Source organism: Salmo trutta, chromosome 21 (assembly GCF_901001165.1).
Source record: "Salmo trutta chromosome 21, fSalTru1.1, whole genome shotgun sequence".
NCBI lineage: Eukaryota > Metazoa > Chordata > Actinopteri > Salmoniformes > Salmonidae > Salmo > Salmo trutta.
The window spans coordinates 37,015,886-37,037,757 of record NC_042977.1 but is presented as its reverse complement, the minus strand read 5'-3'; the positions used below and the strand labels follow the sequence as shown (position 1 = coordinate 37,037,757).

At 42.1% G+C, this 21,872-nt stretch overlaps 1 protein-coding gene across 1 annotated transcript; it reads left to right on the top strand.

The window, feature by feature from the left end:
* Nucleotides 1-5,042: 5,042 nt before the first annotated feature.
* On the top strand, nt 5,043-20,784 carry LOC115157350 (kidney mitochondrial carrier protein 1). The gene is made up of 9 exons (XM_029705531.1): nt 5,043-5,541; nt 5,647-5,794; nt 8,388-8,482; nt 10,837-10,922; nt 13,602-13,697; nt 13,772-13,896; nt 14,005-14,131; nt 16,282-16,362; nt 17,762-20,784. Exons 1-9 carry the CDS (start codon nt 5,478-5,480, stop codon nt 17,801-17,803), a joined length of 864 nt encoding a protein of 287 aa, XP_029561391.1. The 5' UTR covers nt 5,043-5,477; the 3' UTR covers nt 17,804-20,784.
* The last annotated feature ends 1,088 nt before the right edge of the window (nt 20,785-21,872 follow it).

The window sequence follows — 21,872 nt, the reverse complement described above, 5'->3', positions numbered from 1 at the left end:
TGCCATGGTATATTGGCCATATACCACACCTCCTCGGGCCTTATTGCTTAATATAATGATGGTTTATACCACACATAGGCCTTGACATTTTGACAATGATTCACATAAACTTGAGTTTAATTTGAATACAGGAGTGACATAGTGAGTGACATAGTGAATGTATGGAATCCCTATTATCTTGGCTCTCCTCATCCAGATATAAACTAACACATTGAAATGTTGGCAAATGTAGAAGACAGTATTATACAGTATCTCAAGTGTTTGAGCATTGGAAGCCAAATGGAACTCAACCCAGTGAATGGAACTTCCGTGTTTACCTACTGTTCTTCATGGAATTAATCTCATTAAAGTATCGGTCTCTTTTATGACACTCTAATCTCCAATCTCCACGCACCTCAATGAGAGCGCGAGATTATTTTCAGGCTAACTTCATTATGATTTATTTTTGTTCTAGCACCATCTAGTGGTTGGTTCAACGTAATTTTATTGAAATGACGTGTAAACATTAATTCAAACAGTGTATGCCCAGTGGGATTTGTCTGTGACTAGATAGTCGGTTAGCCAAGACAGGGAACGTGCACAGAGACATAGATATACAAAAGGATCAGCAACATTGCGTTACCTCCACATTACTGGCCTGTAATTCAAAGTGAAAAAAAGGAAGCCTGTGCTAAAAGATCCTCAAAATCATCTATTCTGTTTGCAACATTGCTGTTAAGTAATACTGCAAGACAACACTGCAAAGAAATGTACTTTTTTGGCCTAAATTGACAGGTTTGGATTAAATCCAATGCAACACCCATATTTTAAAGTATTGTGTTGGCAGCATCATGTTATGGGTATGCTTGTCACCAGCAGGAACTGGGAGTTTGTAAGGATCAAAATAAATATCAAAGGACCAATTTCCAGGTAAAAAGTTAGAGGAAAACCTGCCTCAGTCTTCTGAAAACCTAACCCTGGGATAAAGTTTTATTTTTCAGCTGGACATTTACAAAAGAATGGATGCCAAGACACACAAAAATGGCTTTCCAAGAGGTGTTGAGTGTTCCTCAGTGGTCCAGTCTCAGTCCTGACTGATCAGAGACAAGGTTTGAATATTGTTGTCCATCAGTTATTCCCAACTTAACTTACAGAGCTTGACCAATTTTAACAGAAACAATGGATAAGTTGGTAGAATCTTATTCAACATGATTCATAGCTGTAATGGCTCTCAAAGGTTGTAACGTAATACACCGGGAGTCAGGAAGCAGGTGCAGAAGGTGAGTTTAATAATGAATAGATGCAGATGAACAAACATGAGAAGCGTACAGAACGTGAGAGAAAACAATACTATCTAATGACTGATGTCTGCTGAGGGCTAAATAAAGGGGGAGTAAGCGCGGAGCTAATGATGACCAGGTGTGCATTATGATGGGGAGCAGGTGTGTGTAATCATAGTTGCCAGGGCTGGTGGTTAGTAGACCGGTGAGGTTGAGCGCCAGAGGGAGGGAGCAGGAGTAGGCGTGACAAAGGTTCTTCCACCAAATATTAATTCTGGGGTGAGAAGAAATACGCAATCAAGACATCTTCTTTTTTTGATCTATAATTCTCTTTCCCTTTGAAAATGTGGAGTTGGTTGTGTAGATCTGTGGGGGAAAAAAAATGTAAACCATTTAGATTTCATTTTAATTAAGGCAGCAAAATGTGAAGACTGCAAGGGGTGTGCATGACTTTCACAAGGCACTGTAGTTATTGGGAATGTGTTTTATTGTGAGACATTGACTCTTATATATATATATAGCCTCTGTCTCGACCTTCAAGTCTTTATTGAAGACTTAAAGGTCGAGACAGAGGCTGTCCAGGAGTTGGCGGATGCTTTAGTCCAGGTCTGGGAGGAGATCCCTCAGGAGACAATCCGCCACCTCATCAGGAGCATGCACAGGCGTTGTAGGGAGGTCATACAGGCACGCGGAGGCCACACACACTACTGAGCCTCATTTTGACTTGTTTTAAGGACATTACATCAAAGTTGGATCAGCCTGTAGTGTGGTTTTCCACTTTAATTTTGAGTGTGACTCCAAATCCAGACCTCCATGGGCTGATAAATTGGATTTCCATTGATTATTTTTGTATGATTTTGTTGTCAGCACATTCAACTATGTAAAGAAAAAAGTATTTAATAAGATTATTTCATTCATTCAGATCTAGGATGTGTTATTTTAGTGTTCCCTTTATTTTTTTGAGCAGTGTATATCTCTCTTCTTCAGGATCGGTGGGTCCCCGGCGGGACGGTTGAGCTAGCCGAGACAGTGACTCATATGTTTTGTTTCTTGCTGCTTTCGTTCTCAAACCAAGAAGATAAAGGAGGAGGCTGTGGAGGCAGGACTCTTGAAAATAGGAGATGCATAGAAAGATAATAAGGTGAAGGCCTTTCTTTTACTCTGATCAGCTGTCCAAATGGAATGTAACAGGCAGACAGCATTAAGGCTACATTGTTTGGTTTGTTTTATTCCCAGAAATCCTGCAAGAGCAAAGGAGGAGAGGGAAATAGAAGAAAGAACCTGCAAGAGCAAATGTCTCCCCTTTGCTCAGATGGTGAGAGTCCTTATCTTTTTTCCAGTAAAAATGTCCATCTTTGTTGAAAATTTGACTATTTCCCCTAAATACATACTATTGTATTGATGCTGCATTCACGTGTTAGTCGGAACATGTTCAACAATTTCGCTAGTTGGATATATCCAGGTTTCCTAGTTCCGACTAGCACGTGAACTCCAGTGGCAGTCAGTGCCGTTTAAGATGGGAGGACGATTTATTTTTTTCATGACCATGTCCTTATTTCAATTACAGCATATTGGATTACTCTCATTCATATTCCATTCACCCAGTTCAATGTAACATCGATAGGTTTAGGCTACTACATAATACTCACATTTTCCCTGTACCCATCATGAGGCTGCTACAACCTAGCCTATGAATGAAAGTTTAAAATGTAGGTGCACACAGGTCGAGAGAAAAAATAATATTGCCTGCATCTAGCTGATATAGGATGTAATCGGTCCTGGGGCCCCACCTGGGTGCACAGCTAGTTTTTTTGCCATGAACTACACAGCTAATTCAAATAATCAAATAGAATCAAATTTATTTGTAAAGCCCTTCTTACATCAGCTGATATCTCAAAGTGCTGTACAGAAACCCAGCCTAAAACCCCAAACAGCAAGCAATGCAGGTGTAGAAGCACGGTGGCTAGGAAAAACTCCCTAAAGGCCAGAACCTAGGAAGAAACCTAGAGAGGAACCAGGCTATGAGGGGTGGCCAGTCCTCTGGCTGTGCCAGGTGGAGATTATAACAGAACATGGCCAAGATGTTCAAATGTTCATAGATGACTAGCAGGGTCAAATAATAATAATCACAGTGGTTGTCGAGGGTGCAACAGGTCAGCACCTCAGGAGTAAATGTCAGTTGGCTTTTCATAGCCAATCATTCAGAGTATCTCTACCGCTCCTGCTGTCTCTAGAGAGTTGAAAACAGCAGATCTGGGACAGGTAGCATGTCCGGTGAACAGGTCAGGGTTCCATAGCCACAGGCAGAACAGTTGAAACTGGAGCAGCACGGCCAAGTGGACTGGGGACAGCAAGGAGTCATCAGGCCAGGCAGTCCTGAGGCATGGTCCTAGGGCTCAGGTCCTCCTCCTCCGAGAGAGAATTAGAGAGAGCATACTTAAATTCACACAGGACACCGGATAAGACAGGAGAAACACTCCAGATATAACAGACTGACCCTAGCCCCCCGACACATAAACTACTGCAGCATAAATACTGGAGGCTGAGGCAGGAGGGGTCGGGAGACACTGTGGCCCCATCCGACGATAACCCTGGACAGGGCCAAACAGGAAGGATATAACCCCACCCACTTTGCCAAGCACAGCCCCCACACCACTAGAGGGATGTCTTCAACCACCAACTTACCATCCTGAGACAAGGCCGAGTATAGCCCACAAAGATCTCCGCCACGGCACAACCCAAGGGTGGGCGCCAACCCAGACAGGAAGATCACGTCAGTGACTCAACCCACTCAAGTGACGCACCTCTCCTAGGGACAGCATGGAAGAGGACCAGTAAGCCAGTGACTCAGCCCCTGTAATAGGGTTAGAGGCAGAGAATCCCAGTGGAGAGGGGAACCGGCCAGGCAGAGACAGCAAGGGCGGTTCGTTGCTCCAGCCTTTCCGTTCACCTTCACACTCCTGGGCCAGACTACACTCAATCATAGGACCTACTGGAGAGATGAGTCTTCAATAAAGACTTAAAGGTCGAGACAGAGGCTGCGTCTCTCACATGGGTAGGCAGACCATTCCATAAAAATTGAGCTCTATAGGAGAAAGCACTTCCTCAAGCTATTTGCTTAGAAATTCTAGGGACAGTTAGGAGGCCTGCGTCTTGTGACCGTAGCAAACGTGTAGGTATAACCAACTCATCATCAAGCTTTGATTATTTGAATCAAGGGAGGGAGGGGTCCTTGGACTGAGTTTGGTGAAACTCTGCTCCAATGGAGTGAGGGCTGTGCCTGCACAACTTTTTTAAGCAGCACCTTAAATCCTGTTGCTAGCAGTAGGGGGAGCCAGTCACTCTGTCCTAAAAGAGAGAGGATAAAGCAAACACTATATGCCTTCTATTTTTATATTTTTCTTGTGTTGCTTTTAGCTACTTAAATTTAAGATGAGTGTTTATTGCAGCCTTATCAACTGTTCATTTAGTAAGTGTAGGACCTAGTTGAACTTTGTTATTGGTCTATTAACTAATTTACCACCTGGTGATGTCACCAGGCAGGCCAAAACTCCATCATACCAAACAGGCTGACATTTCAGGCGGTCATTTCAAACAGCTCTTACACGTTTTCTCTCTGCCTCATGGAAAAATGTGTAGAATTGCAGGATATTAGCCTTAAAGCGGCAACAACAAAAACTAAAACTGTATCTGGATCAGTGAGCAAACTGTGATCGTGGCGGCGCGCGCAACCCTGATCCACTGCTGCTATGGCAACAGCTGTGGGAGGGGATATAGAAAGAGCAGGTGGGCGTGGCGACGCAATGTGCTACACGACTGAAAAGAGAGAGGGGAAACTGAAGAAGTGTGCTACACGACTGAAAAGAGAGAGGGGAAACTGAAGAAGTGTGCTACACGACTGAAAAGAGAGAGGGGAAACTGAAGAAGTGTGCTACACGACTGAAAAGAGAGAGGGGAAACTGAAGAAGTGTGCTACACGACTGAAAAGAGAGAGGGGAAACTGAAGAAGTGTGCTACACGACTGAAAAGAGAGAGGGGAAACTGAAGAAGTGTGCTACACGACTGAAAAGAGAGAGGGGAAACTGAAGAAGTGTGCGACAGCAACCTTTTTTACCGGTTTATTCGTTACTCTCTCCGGCTGTCGCTAATAGTGTGTTTACCACAGATATTGCAACCACCACACACCGGTATACTTTGTGTCTAACAGCGTGTATCCAAATGTCTAACTTGAACTGGAAGCCTTTCGTTTTCGGCGGTCTGGCCTCCGTCACTGCAGAATGCGGTGAGTTTTAATGTATTATTTAAAAAAAATGTACTACACATAGGTGTGAGGTGGACTAACATTAATTTGTCCTTTGTCATTGGTGTCTTTCTATACGTTGTGTAGGTACATTTCCTATCGATTTGACCAAGACGCGGCTGCAAGTTCAAGGCCAAGTGGGCGACAGCAAGTACAGAGAGATTCGATACCGGGGAATGTTGCACGCCATCGGCAGAATATGCAGAGAGGAGGGAATAAGTGCACTTTATTCAGGGTGAGTATTGACCAGTCTTATGATGATGATTCCATTTTTATTGAAGTCCTTTTCTGCGTTTACACACAATTAGCACAGAGTAAGCCTAGTTCAAGAATAAAATATATTGTAACGACCCTGGGTTTATAAGCGCGGAAATCGACTCTGCCGTGCGAGCATGCTTTTGCGGCACAGTCGATAGCGCGCCGGACTTCGGGCTTGAAGGTCGAGGGTTCGAGACCTGCTCCCTGCCTGTTCATTACAATATGTTCAATTGAAATTCACCATTGAAATGTGTTCTTCGTAAAGTATTTGTCTTAATCAGTCTCCATCAAACGACGATTTTGTTTTCTCAACTCACCATCACATAGTTTTAATGTGGGGCTATGACAGTCAATTGCAAATTAGTCTGTTTTATCTCACCATCACTAATGAGATGGGTGTGCTTGATGCATGTTGAGTCGGAGCTTCTCAAAGTCAGGGGAATTGGTCGACAGTGCATATCTCAGCTGCCACATCCAACCTGAATCGATATTTTAATGAAGACGAGCGCTGATGATGCTGGGGGAAAAATATGAGGTGAAATCAGGACGACTGACCTTTCAGGTTGGAAAGTCAGAGCTCTAGAAAGGTTCCCGAGTTGGAATTCGAAGTTGGATGACCGGTCTCAAGATTTTTCCCAGTTGGAGCTAATTTTTTACAAGTTCCCAGTTGTCTTAAATGCAGCATTAATGTTCAGAGGGAGATGGCTACATATTTCCACAGATGGAACAATGAGGCAGATATTTCACTGGTTGTATAAATGTGAAGCAGCTGCTTGGTGTTTCCACTCACTTCCAAATATGAACGACATAGATTTTGGCCAACATTCTGCTACGTTTCTCATCAGTGAAACATTTGATCTCAATACAATTTTCTGTTAGTAGAATATTTTACGAACATAGTGGCCAAATTTTTGTAGACTTTACTTTCTGCCAAAGATTTTTTTTATTGTGTTTAGGAGTGCAAATGTATATTGAGTTATTGCACACGTGCACTTCAGAGTAGGAGTTCCCTACAGGAAATATGCAAATGGTTGTGCCAATAGGATTGTGCTGGCACTGCCCACCTCCTTGCTTGTTCTGTTCACTATGACTAATTTGTTCCCATTCGAAATGACGGGCTGTGGTTTATCTTGGTTTAGTTATAAAGATCTTTGTTATTTCCTTTGAGTCAGAACCAAAAGTCCTCCTTAGTGACCTGTGAAAGCATTTGGTCACATGACGGCTCAATCAACAGATCCAGGATCAAAATGAAACGGATTGGGAAGTAGGTCCCAAAGTGCTCTTCTAAGCGTTGGAGGTGAGCAGTCCTCACGTGTGTGATACTTACTGATGCTGTTTTCTGTTTGAAACATGCACAGCTGAGGGAAGGGGGCATGGTTCGCTTTTGAAAGACTCTCCAATAAGAATTCTTTCCTCTGAATCCACTGATTCGAGCACTCATCTGTAGAATGTTTTTGTATTTCCCCTGCGTGCTTATGTTCAGTTTCCCGAATATGTATGTTACATATGCAAGGAGACAAATGTATTTTCATTACACAGAAAGTCAACTTTTTAACATTTATTTTTTTGCATTAATTGTGAACAGTTCCTCTCCTGAATGTGAGAAAATATATCAAATACATCGCCTCAGAGTGAAATAGACCATTGTCCTTCTCTGAGTCCATATCTCCACTTAGTTTTGTGAACAGGTGTGTGTGCAGGGAATGTAGTTTACAATCTTAGTTACCTGCTGCAGTATAGCTCAGAGTTCTGTACTCAGCTCCTTTGCTGCCAGTTGCTCTCGGTGTATCATACAATGTGTCCATATGGCAGAGGGAGACACATTCATAACTAGAGTGCAGAGGTCATCCCGCCATAGATGGCGCCCCATCTGTGCAAAAAGCCCCCACCATTTCATCCAATGGAATTGGAAGTCATTATAGCCACGCAGCAAACTGAACATCCCCTGTGCCGTTACACCAAGATGACCTGGCCTCCACAATCACTGGACCTAAACCCAATTGCGATGGTTTGGGATGAGTCAGACTGCAGAGTGAAGGAAAAGCATGTATGGAATCATGTAGTTACCAGAAAAGTTAAATCAAATAGAATTTTATATTCTTCAAATATAAGTGCTCAGCATATGTGGGAACTCCTTCAAGACTGTTGGAAAAGCATTCCAGGTGAAGCTGGTTGAGAGAATTCCATGTGTGCAAAGCTGTCATCAAGGCAAAGGGTGGCTACTTTGAAGAATCTCAAATATAAAATATATTTTGATTTGTTGAACTTTTTTTGGTTACTCCATGATTCCGTGTGTTATTTAATAGTTTTGATGTTTTCACTATTATTCAAAATAAAGAGAAACTCTGGAATGAGTGGGTGTGTCCAAACTTCTGACTGGTACTGGGGTTTTTTTCTTCAGTATTTTTGAAATTCTCCCATGACCCCATTTTCATATTAGGAGACCCCACATGGGGTCACGACTCCTAGTTTGAAAACCGCAGCAATTAGTGGAAGTCCTCCTTTGATTGTAACTGTTAAGCCTGTTTTATTTACATCATACTCGCGCATTGCGTGTTTCTGTGTTGCAGTCTCGCCCCTGCAATGTTGCGCCAGGCATCCTATGGGACCATAAAGATTGGCACATACCAGAGCTTCAAAAGACTACTGGTGGACAGGCCAGAAGGTAAGAGAACAACGTACACACATCAGGGTTTTAGATCTCATAACTATTTGTTCACCTTGTTACATGTGTTCTAAATCTGTCTGTAGGGTGTGTGTGCATTGCAATGAACACTGACTTGGATATATCTATATCTCACACACACAGTGTTAACTCAAAATGACACAATGACTAGGTTCCAGTTTAACAATGTTTACTACCACAGTACATCGTCGCCATTACGCTCAGGCCAGGTCCATCAAAGTGAGATTCCTGTGCAAGCTCACTAACAACAGAAATATAGGGAGACTTAACATACAGTACTGGTCAAAAGTTTGGACACACCTGCTCATTCAAGGTTTTTTCTTTATTTTTACTATTTTCTACATTGTAGAATAATAGTGAAGACATCAAAACTATGGAATCATGCCCTAACCAAAGAAGTGTTCAACAAACCAAAATATATTTAGATTCTTCAATGAAGCCACCCGTTGCCTTGATGACAGCTTTGCACACTCTTGGCCTTCTCTCAACCAGCTTTACATGGAATGCTTTTCCAACAGTCTTTAAGGAGTTCCCACATGTGCTGAACAGTTATATTTGAAGAACATAACATTCTATTTGATTTAACCTTTCTGGTAACTACATGATTCCATATGTGTTATTTCATAGTTTTGATGTCTTCACTTTTATTCTACAACGTAGAAAATAGTAAAAATGAATGAGTAGGTGCGTCCATACCTTTGGCTGGTACTCTGTATGTATGTATATATATCTCCCAGTCTCTGTTCATTGCGATGTGCACACACACTATAGCTATAAAATATATATATATATATATGAGTTGTGCAATTTAAAGGTCAAACTGCATTTCAAACGGCAATAATCTCATGAATTCCGGGCATGTGAAGTTATACTTAGGCTAAATATAAGCCTTATACAACCATAAGACCCACACATTTTTTTTTTTTTTTTAAACAGTTTAACCTCCATTTTTTTTGGGGGGGGGACACACTAATCACTGATCTGGCTTTCAAGTCTATGACAATGCCCTTTTTTGTTAAATGTAACTAGAACCCAGGCATAATGGATATCCACTAACTTCTTGTATTAGGCTATAGAAAATGAACACATCTCATCAATCTCTCAAAGCCACGTGCTAGTGAATAGCCAGCTAATCTTTATACTGTATTTCAAGTTTAGCCAACTTCGATATATTTGCTAACTAGCAAGGTTGAACAGTTGAATTGTTATGAACACACTGTTCTGTTTGAAAAGCATGTTAGCCTGTCCACTTTGTTCAGATGTTGAAATCGTGGCTTATCTTATTCCTCAGAATGACAAGTTGCCAATTCCATATATAATTGTGTTTTATGCTTACTGCACATTTATAAAATAGACTAGACAGCTAGTTTAAGTCTTTGGCTAAAATGCTGCTAGTGGTACCGCAATGTCGCGAGTGACAAACTGGAAATACATTTTCCAAAAGCAATGTTCATTGATACTCGCGTTTCAGTAGGTTCTGCTCTGCGCGCAATTTGAGTAGTTAAGACATATAAAAAGGATATCTTTAGAAAAGTTACCTTCTCCCCTGAGACATTATTTTATTAATGTGTTTTGGTGTCCATATGACCAAATGTTTTTATTTTTTTCTGTTGGACTAAATTAGCGAGTTGAAACCACTTGTCAGAGGAAGATGTTATCTCTCAACTTTGTTGGCGTGAGAGACATGAAGGGCTTAGTGTGTGTAAACAGAGGAAGAGGCCGATGTCTTTCTATGGGCTTATTTTGGACCTACGTTTTGTCAACTGCCTCTCCTGTCTTTGGGATGACGACTCCCATTGTTAGGGCGGAGACGTGCATCTCGTCATTATATACAGATCTCTGGTGTAAATGGGAAGGTGCACAGAAGGCGCGAAGGAGACGAGACTAAACATACAACATGAGAACAAGCTGACATAAACGTTCAGAAAAGTTACTTGATTCTGCTATTCAGGCATTTGGAATAACGCGCAAAAACATACATTTTAATAAATCAAATTCATTTGATATATCACCCAGCCCTAAGACTTGGTAAGAGAAAAGACTAGGTAGGAGCTATGAGATGCCTTCTGGGGCATATATTCCACAGGACAGCAAAGCTCCTTATGTGCTAGGCCCAGAACGTGCGCACCTACCCCATGCTGAGTGAAGTTTGTAGGTCAAGATCATTTGTGTGACCCAGTTTCTGCTGAGAATAATACCTCCATTACAAGCTATTGTAACATGCACACACACACACACACGTCATAGAGGTAGTGTGTGCGAGTGAGACTTAAAGGAACTATAATTCAATGTACAAAGACTAGCCTGAATTGAATTTCTCCTCTCTTTCTCAGATGAGACGTTGTTCACCAACGTGCTATGTGGTGTTCTATCTGGAGTCATCTCCTCGTCCATCGCCAACCCCACGGATGTGCTGAAGGTAATGACACACACACACACACACACACACACACACTTGTAAACGTTGTCAATAGTTTCTTGGGTATTAGAAGCCAACAGAGACCGGCAGGGTTGATCTGAACAAAATACAGCGTTTTGGCTCTGTTTCTTTGCCTCCGAGCATAAGCAGTGATCCTCTCTGGGCCAGCCTAATCCCTAGCATTCAGGCTGAGCTGGGTTTTATACATTAATACAGGATCGGTGTTCCCCCTCCCGTGGGATGGTTGCGCTAACATAGGCTAATGTGATTAGCATGAGGTTGTAAGTAACAAAAGAAATCCCGGGACATAGACATATCTGATATGGGCAGAAAGCTTAAATTCTTGTTAATCTAATGGCACGGTCCAATTTACAGTAGGTATTACAGTGAAATAATACCATTCTATTGTTTGAGGAGGGTCACAGTTATGAACTTGAAAATGTATTAATAAACCAATTAGGCACGTTTGGGCAGTCGTGATACAACATTTTGAACAGTTATGCAATCGTTCATTGGATCAGTTTAACATTTTGCACATACGCTGCTGCCATCTAGTGGCCAAAATCTAAATTGTGCCTGGGCTGGAATAATACATTTCTTTTTTTTATTTAACCTTTATTTAACTAGTTAAGTCAGTTAAGAACAAATTCTTATTTACAATGACGGCCTACCAAAAGGCCTCCTGTGGTGATGGGGGCTGGGATTAAAAATATATTTGAAACATAAATTATAGGACTAAACACACATCACGACAAGAGACAACACAACACTACATAGCGACCTAAGACAACACAACATGGTAGCAGCACAAAACATGGTACAAACATTATTGGGCACAGACAACCGCAAGAAGGTAGAGACAACAGTACATCACACCAAGCAGCCACAACTGTCAATAAGAGTGTCCATTATTGAGTCTTTGAATGAAGAGATTGAGATAAAACTGTCCAGTTTGTGTTTGTTGCAGCTTGTTCGTTGCTAGCTGCACCAAACTGAAAAGATGAGCGACCCAGGGATGTGTGTGCTTTGGGGACCTTTAACAGAATGTGACTGGCAGAATGGGTGTTGTATGTGGAGGATGAGGGCTGCAGTAGAGATCTCAGATAAGGGGGAGTGATGCCTAAGAGGGTTTTATAAATAAGCATCAACCAGTGGGTCTTGCAACAGGTATACAGAGATGACCAGTTTACAGAGGAGTATAGAGTGCAGTGATGTGTCCATTTAAGGAGCATTGGTAGCAAATCTGATGGCCGAATGGTAAATAACATCTTGCCACTTGAGAGCACCCTTACCTGCCAATCTATAAATTGTCTTTGTAATCTAGCATGGGTAGGATGGTCATCTGACACCTGAAACCCCACCTCTTTAAGGAATACCTGGGATAGGATTAAGTAATCCTTCTAACCCCCCCCAAAAAAAGATATAGATGTACTATTGTAAAGTGGTTGTTCCACTGGATATCATAAGGTGAATGCACCAATTTGTAAGTCGCTCTGGATAAGAGCGTCTGCTAAATTATGTAAATGTTAGTTTGGCAGCTGGGGTAAAAGAGGAGCGATTACAATAGAGGACACCAAGTCTAGCTTTAACTTTAGCCTGCAGCTTTGATATGTGCTGAGAGAAGGACAGTGTACTGTCTAGCAATACTCCCAAGTACTTGTACAAATACTTTCTCATGCATTTAAAGAAAAAAAACCTGAGTTTTTAACAAATCTTTTAACAGATCTAATGTGTTATATTCTCCTACATTAATTTAACATTTCCACAAACTTCAGTGTTTTCTTTCATATGATATCAAGAATATGCATATCCTTCAGGTCCTGAGCTACAGGCAGTTAGGTTTGGGTATGTCATTTTCAGCGGAAAATGAAAAAGGGTCAGATCCTTTTAATGGATGGGAGGGTGTGTGAGTGGGTGAAAGTACTTTCTAAATAAGGTTCCTACATGAATTCTATGTGTACAGGGGTGTGTCTGGGGGGTGGGGGTTGAAGTGTGTATGGGAGGGGGGGGGGTCACTGAGATGCCACTAACTGTGATATTTTTAGACTCCTGCCCACCAGAAATAGCCATATCAATACTATGCCAAGTGAATATGATCTATGTGAGCGTATGTGTGTTTTTAGGATTTAATTGGGTTGGCTGAAAGTTAGAACAGTGTGTTTTCAAAGGTAGTGTGTTCCCTTTTGCGCTGTGTGGGGAGGGAGGGGGGGGGGTCGTCGGTCATGTGCTTAGCTCTATTCACACACTTAAATAACCCTCTGGACACACACACCACTCAACCAGCTATGCAGGCAGGCTTATATTTCCCTTTAAGTTGGATGAGACTGATCTGCGTTCAACACATACAGCCAGCCTGTATGTTATTGTTATCGTTTGTTTGGTCTTAAGAGCATTGGCAAGGCTTTAAGTAGGCGAGAATGCAGAACACAGTGGGTCAGAATGCAGATGGGGACAGCTGGTGAACCCTTGGCACCTGAACATTGTGGCTACACACACACACACCTCAGCAGTGTTTTCCCCCTAAGCTTAACTCTTTGTGGCAGATCGCCTAAGGCCATGTTACATTGTCATCCAGTGCTGATAACACTTTCACTAGTCTCTCCTGTCATCTGCATACTGGTTTTCTGTTGATTTGAGTTTACTTTTATCTTAACAGTTTTTCCTTCCTGGTTTTCCCAGATCCGTATGCAGGCTCAGGGCAGTGTGATCCAGGGAAGCATGGTGGGAAACTTCATCAACATCTACCAACAGGAAGGAACCAGGGGGCTGTGGAAGGTAGGTGTATGCACACACACACACACACACACACACACACTTTTAACCCCCCTCACTCTCTCTCGCTCTCTCAGGGTGTGTCTCTGACAGCGCAGAGAGCAGCCATCGTAGTGGGGGTGGAGCTTCCTGCCTATGACCTCGCTAAGAAACACCTGATCCTGGATTGTCACATGGGTGACAACATTTACACACACTTCTTGTGAGTGACATCAATGCTCACCCACGACTCCGTTAACGCTCCACAAGAGAGCAACATATGGCTGCGTAAGACTAGGGAACTTCTGACCCTTTCCCTCTGGTCCCCCAGGTCCAGTTTTGCGTGTGGTCTGGCGGGGGCTCTGGCCTCTAACCCCATAGACGTGGTCCGCACACGCATGATGAACCAGACATACGGCGCTGTCACCTACCAGGGAACACTGGACTGCTTACTTCAGGTAGGTAGGCACACCAGGGTTTCTGTTAGCTGGTAATGGCTGGCTTTTTGGCCCAAAGATCAAATAAATTAGCGGCGTCTAATTGTCCAGGGGGGCGATGGAATCCCATTAAAAAATAATGCTTTTGGACTGGAAATATCAGTCAATGGAAATACATTTAAATGGTCATTCTTATCGCAGCGGTCTAAGGCACTGCATCTCAGTGCTAGAGGCATCACTACAGATCCTGATTCGATCCCGGCTGTCTCACAACCGGCCGTGAACGGCAGTCCCAATAGGGCGGCACACAATTGGCCCAGTGTCGTCCAGGTTAGGGGAGGGGTAGGCCGTCATTGTAAATAAGAATTTGTTCTTAACTGACTTGCCCAGATAAATAAAAAAAAGCGGTCTATAGGTTAATCTGCCTATTTTAGTGGAATTAAATTAGTGTGTATAGGGCTATAAATGTAAATTTTTCATTGCACCCAACTTAGTTAGGAGCACCAGAAAATATTTTGATATTGTATTGGGCATATGAATTCTGACTGTCTACTTTTGAGGCACATTTTGTGCACTAGAAACTAATATGTAACACTATAAAGACATTCATTTTATTGTAAAAGCAAAGATGTTGATAGGACTCCATGTCATTGAAATGAGAAAGTCAATTGTGGAATATTAGTGTTTTTACACAATATGAAAACCTATTTCCCTAATGAGATGCATTACATAGAAAATTGTACTCTGTCTCTTTATAAACGTCAGGTTTGTGACGGCGATGTGCGTTCATTCAATGCTATGATTGATCTCCTGAAGAAGCTATCCCTTTTCCTTTCTTTCTGTGTCCCCAAATGTTTGGATATACAGGTAAAGTTACTAGATTGTTAGCTAGGTAGCCAATGATGTAACCATTTGTTTCCACTTTTTAAAGTCATGTTAACGGCCCGTGAATAGTTTTATAAAGGCCCAAAACATGGGTTATGAATGTAAAATGTGATCTGCTATAGGAAGATAAAAATGTTGCTCCGGTAATATGAATCAGATCATTTGACCTGGTTGGGCTAGAAGCAAGCCATTTTCGCTGTAGTAATGGTGCAGCCTTTACGCTATCGAATCTGCACTCAGAAACAATGGTACAGCGAAGCCTTACTAGAACAGTTATTATCTGTGAGATTTATTTTACCTATTTGCACAGTGCTCCCAAAATTCCTGGATGAACAGCAACATATTTTGTTGCATAGAGCTCTGGGTTCATGTCTGTTTTCGTTAGTTTGTATTTTATTTATTATGAGGCCTGTCTTGCCTAGCCAACATTATTTTATAAAGACTTCCATATGCCATTGAAACCAGCCTATTTCTCTCATGTTCTATTGGTTTTCAAATCAACTTTATTTTATTGTCCAGTAGCCAAACTTGATTCCTAGTCATATTAGCAACCGATGCTAGTTGCATCTTTAGATCTCCTCTATTTCTAAAGATATTTTAATCTTTCACATGAGACCACGCGCATTTGCGGTGCGCTTTTGGCACCTGGGTTTCTCTGCTAATTGCATTATGGAACCAGCATTCGCGCGTAGCCTACTGCCTTGTGCGCATTGCTGTGCTTATAATGTGAAGAAATAATAGTTTATCAAAATGTTAAGCTAATATTTCTGATCTGTTGCATCAGTCTCATTGCTTTTGAATTGATTTATTTTTTGGTGTAACCTAGGCCTACTGGTTGTAAAGTTTGGGATCTATTGTCCCAAAACTGTCCAGAGTCTGTTTTGGAATAGGCTATTTATTTCTCGCACAGAACAACATGCTGACCAATATAATAGGTGAACTTTTCTACTATGGGGGATAGTAGATAGACATAGGCTAGTGATTTTGCTGTTCGTTACTCCGCTAATGATGCTATTTCTCAAATGTCCGGTAAATAAAAATGCTGAAAGTCAATTTTCCTAACGGAAACCCTGACGAGCACACACCACATGAACCAGGGGTGTAATCATTAGTCCAAACACCTGCAAAACAGAATGTATTGGACAAATTCAGGTAGGTCCCTCCCCGTTCTGTTTAAGAAGCGTTTTGCAACAGAATCGGCATTATGAATACAGCCCATAGATGCGGGGCAATGATGGGTACAGGGCTCTGTGTGTGTGTGTGTGTAATGTTTTGTGTCTCTTTAGACGTCACGGTCTGAGGGCTTCATGGCACTCTACAAAGGCTTTTTCCCCAACTGGCTCCGTCTCGGCCCATGGAACATCATCGTATCCTTTCACCTACTCACAGAAGAGTGTGTTCATGTTTTCATTTGTGTATGTTTATCTACCACTGACGGTTTGCACCAGAGTCGAGGTCAATTCCAGTTTAATATCCATCTGTAGAGTTGGTCATGGAATTTCTTTATAGGAATGCAATTCCTAAATTGACTGGAATTTTGATGGAATTGATCCCAACCTTAGTTTGGACATTCCAATGGCGCTAATGCAATTATGTAATGCAGTTGCACACACATTACAGCTGCTGTAATAGCAACCCAGTTTCACCTAGAGTAACAGAGGGATCTGGGAGCCAGAATGGTGGTTAGGAGTGAGGAAGATGGAGGGGGAGGAAGAAGGGGGTGGGGGAAGAGAATTAAACAGGAAGGGTTTAAGTTTGGGGAGTGGCCATGTCTTTTTGGTGCTTTAAGAGAGAGGGAAAGAATATTTGAGGGAGAACAATAGGGGGAGAGATCTGTTCCCTGTGGCATGATAAGGCTGGTTAACAGTTGGTCTGTAGACAGATGTCGCAGTGACATCATGAACAAGTATAAACCCAAAATGACAACCTCTGCATGACATCAGCAGCCTGGTGCTCCAAATAGCCTACTTTTATTCTTTATTTTTTTTAATTCATTATCCACCACAACATTATTTATTATTTAAAATAGCTTACGCTTGTGAGTCACGGAATGAAAGTAAATTGTCATGTGAGAATTTTATAACTCATGCACCGTCTTGTCACAGGTGGATTGGTCTTTTGCTGTAGCAGCCCAGTAACCACAACGGATGTTGTGACAGTCGCACAGACGTGAACTTTTTTTCATGTCTATGCAACAAGGAAACCGACAGTCTACAGACATTCCATCGGAGTATAAATTAAATGTTTTGACCAGCGACACTTGTTACATTCTAATTATCTACAGACATGGCGTTAGAACAAGTATAACCCGCTCTTTAGGAGAGTGGGCCTATAGATTGGGCAGAGGTAGCAGCTATAACTTAACCTCAGCCATGTAATGGGATTATTACATTGAGGTAACCAGGGGATCCCCGAGGGGAGCTAGGAACGGGTAACCAGGGGATCCCCGAGGGGAGCTAGGAACGGGTAACCAGGGGATCCCCGAGGGGAGCTAGGAACGGGTAACCAGGGGATCCCCGAGGGGAGCTAGGAACGGGTAACCAGGGGATCCCCGAGGGGAGCTAGGAACGGGTAACCAGGGGATCCCCGAGGGGAGCTAGGAACGGGTAACCAGGGGATCCCCGAGGGGAGCTAGGAACGGGAATGGAAGTCTACAGGGTGGAGTGGAAGTGGTATGTTTGGGATGCGTTATGTTCCTAGCAAAGCTCCTGCACGGAGAAGGATGTTTTTCTATCTTTCTGTGCCTTGTCCTTAACTCCTCCTTAGTTCTTTGTTACCTACGAGCAACTGAAGAAGATGGAGGTCTGATGGAGAGAAGGATATGTAGCACTGTGGAGAAGAGGAAAGAACTCAGCCAGAGAGGGGAAAGAATGGACCAAAAGAGAGGTGGACGTATCCTGTCTAGCCTCCCACTTCTTGTCTGGGTGGTGTCGACCACGCCCCCTCAGACGCATTTCTCCTTTCTGATTGGCTGCTTTCGTGATGGAGCTCTGGTTGGCTGGGAAAGAGGAAGTGAAAGTTGAGGTCAATTGCGCCATCAGAAAGCAAGGTGACGCGAAGACCATAATTTTGAAACTATGGCCCTAAATTATGTATTTATTATTATGTTTTGGAACTCAGTCGAGCCTCAACCGCTAGTATCATATAAACACACAATACATGGAAAAATGTGGGTTGTGAGGTGGGGGTTTGTTACTACGTCGATAAATTCCTATTCACCTGGACCTTTGCAACCTAGGAAATGTGTATGACCGGACCTTCTAAAATAGTACTTGAGTACCCCTGATGTACAGGATCTCAAATAATGTTAAAAGCAGTCACTACTTACCTCAGATTGTATGGATTTCAGATGCCTTGGTGTGTGTTCTCTGTTTGCCAGAGGAACTGCCAAAAGTAGCTGTGGAAAAGACTGGCAGATAACTTTCTACAGAAAGTTTAGCAATCACTAGTGGGCAGCATATGATGCCATTTACTCAAGGACTGGCTACTTTCTGAAACCCTTGATGTCTGTTCAGCCGCTGGAAAGCTTATATTTGTTACGATGGTTGGCTGTGGGTTTGGATTTTGTATGTCAAGAGTATTCTCTAATTACAGAACTAGGTTGGTAGGACTTTTAATGGGGCTAGTTATATAACCAGATTAAAGATCAGAAGTCAGGTGACCACTAACTCGCTCCCACACACACTTAATCACGCACACACACACGGGCACATAGGTTATTAATGCCAGGGTGAATTGGCTCAGTGTATGGACTCACTCAGTCATGTGGGCACTCTTAGAACAAACTTTCTTCATTTCAGGGTGACCTGGCACAGTGTATGAATGACCCACACACAGTTAATGGGGACGGTGTGTACGGACTATTCTGGGTTCGTATTATAAATACCCTCTGGACAGCCTGATTGGCACGCCGCCCCTTACGTCATTTCAGGACCCCTATCTCTGAAACACGCGGAGCCCCAGTTCTTACTATATGTCACAGCAGCAGAGACTCCATATTCTATCCCTGTTCAGGTCGGGGTGTCCAACCTATTTAACCTTTAATTTACAGGATATCACTTAAACCTCCAGAGAGTCCTGCCTGTAGTCTGACCTGGCCTAGGCAGTAACAGGGAAGTGAATGTCAGGCTGATGTGTCAAGAGAGGTGGCTGTTGTATATTTAGCCATTGCACCTGACTACCAATGCCATTCTGTGTGCTGGTGTTGTTAACGTGCCATTTTATGATCCCAAGACGCAGAACAAATGTACATGTCAACTAACTGTTAATCCTCTATTACCCTTCACTTCTTCTACTTTGTTCTTCACCATTATCAGTCTATCAGTTAGATCGTTTGGAGGTGAGCTTGCTAGTTTTTATTTTTTATTTTTAAAGAGTTAAGGTTGAACCTCGGAGTGTGTTCATGTGACAATATGGTTCTTGTATATGGTTTGTTTATAGTCCCCAAAGCCTTAATTCCAATGTGTCACTGTCATAGCCCTGTAAATACTTCTGTTATCCTGATTTTTAAAGCAAGGCATACATAAACTTCTGACTGGTCTCATGTTTTACTTCAACTGGGAGTAATGCCCAGTCTACTCACTAGGATGAAACGAAAGCAAACGGGACAAAATGGGGATTGACTATCTGATGTTAAGAAACGCTTGTTTTTCCATTCCAAAAATGTTGGCTTCAGTGTGCGCTAATGAAAACGACCGTGAGCTTGTGATCTGACCAGGACAAAATGTAATGAGCACATAGACTCCGTCCCAGTCTATTGACCAATCCTGTATTGACACCTAGTCTCTAGGAACATGCAAAATCATATGGTGAAAATTCAGTTTATGGCTCGATCTGTTTTGCAGTAGTTCAATGCTATAGCGGATTGAAATGTGAAGGTAATTTACGATTTGAACCGACATATGAATCATTCACTGAATGCACTCTTGGTGAACAGGGGAACGATGCCTTTACATTTTAATAGCGCTGAACGTCCATGATCAGTATAGAATCGAGTCCTTGGACTATCAAGGCAGTATTGCTTGCTGTTCAAATCTTTCGTACATGGAAGTCCCACTAGACAGTTACACATTCGTCCACAGGGTGCTGCTGTGTACCATGTCTATGCATAAGCTCTCTATTGCAGACACACTTTTATACTCAGGACCCTAAATCTAGCACCGCCTTGTTTTAAAATACCATCGCTCTCTCTCTCTCACACACACACACACACAATGATTCATGAATAATTCAAAAGCTCTGATCTAATTGTTCTTTATTTCAGTGGATAAATATCCCAGTTTTCCTCACCAGTGTTTGAAGAGATGGGACTGCTGGGGACGGATTGCCATGAACCCTGACTGTGTATGAATGCTTTAGTTACTTTATTGACAGAGTCACCATGGGATGGACTCAGACGTGTATAGATGGCTGTTATTCTAACTTCTGAGCCATGCAAAGCGTCACTTCTTTAAAAAAAAAAGAAATGCTGGTGTTTTCAGTAATTTCACAGTGGAGCAAACTATCTGACATATGGAGGCAAAAGAACCAAGAACAGTCCAAATGTGTAACTTAAAGCTTACCAACTACACACACACACACACACAGGGCTTCTCCAAGAGCCAATGGCCATGGGGGGGTTCCAATCACCATGGTGCATTGTGGGTAGTATTCATTCCCTTTTTGCTCCTGGGGTACAGGGGTTGGCTTATTGTGTTGGAGGGATCTGTATGTGTTAGAGGAATTAGGTTCTGGGCTCCATTCCAAAGTCTCCTTGATTTGCTCACCCAATAATAAAAGGACAATAATATAATTGCTTGCAATGTAATTTTTGCAATCATGTAATTTTGGTAGTGGCGAGACTGGTGAGAGGTAAAATCCTTTGCCTAAATAGCCTACATTACTACAAATATTAATAGCTAATTATGGAAAATAAGAAACAGGATTTAAAAAATATATATATATATATGAGGCAATATGTAATACAAATTGAGGTGAGGGTGATGGAAATGCATTTGGCGGTTGATCTACTTTTGTTCTGTAATGGCACTGTGCTCTTCGAAGGATGGATCCCAGTCTTTTCAGGGCTATGGCATATTGTGGGTCGGGGGTGGTCTGCCAGGCATTGGGATGACAACCCAACTTGGGATGAGGAGGGCTTTTAGCAGGTGGAATAGTGGGGACCAATTGGAGGTTTACTTAGTAGCAATGCAAATATCATGGTACAGCTATATAGACACTCAATTATGTTACTTTTTAATGTTACGTTTACAAAAATATATTTTGCTAAATAGAATTGAAAGTTGTCTCATTATGGTGAAATACGTATAGCCAGTTACAATTGTAATGGCTAAGCAGATAATAAGAAAAAACGATCAGTATTTACCTGGCTAAAAGAGAAGGAATATAATATGTATTGTTTACAGGAAACTCATTCAACAATTTTAGATTAAGTTTTGTGGAAAAAGGACTGGGGGGGAAATGTATTTCTCCCATGGGCAAAGAAATTAAAAAGGGGTGATGGTTTTAATTAACAGTAATTTTGATCCAAATGTGCAAATTGTCCAAACATATCAAAGTAGATGGATTATTTAAAATATGTTATTGGACAATAAACATATGGCTTATTAACCTATACGGTCCAAATAATGATGATCCAAGCTTCTTTGAAAATATATATGAAAAAAATTCAACTCTACAAGCAACACTAGACTCTATGGTGGGAGATTTTTAATACGGTCTTAAATACCTCTATGGACCAGAACGTTTGTAGTGTGATTTCCTATCACCCTCACCCTTGCTCGCACAATCATTTTCAATTCTGCCCACAAATTCTCTATTGGATTGAGGTCAGGGCTTTGTGATGGCCACTCCAATACCTTGACTTTGTTGTCCTTAA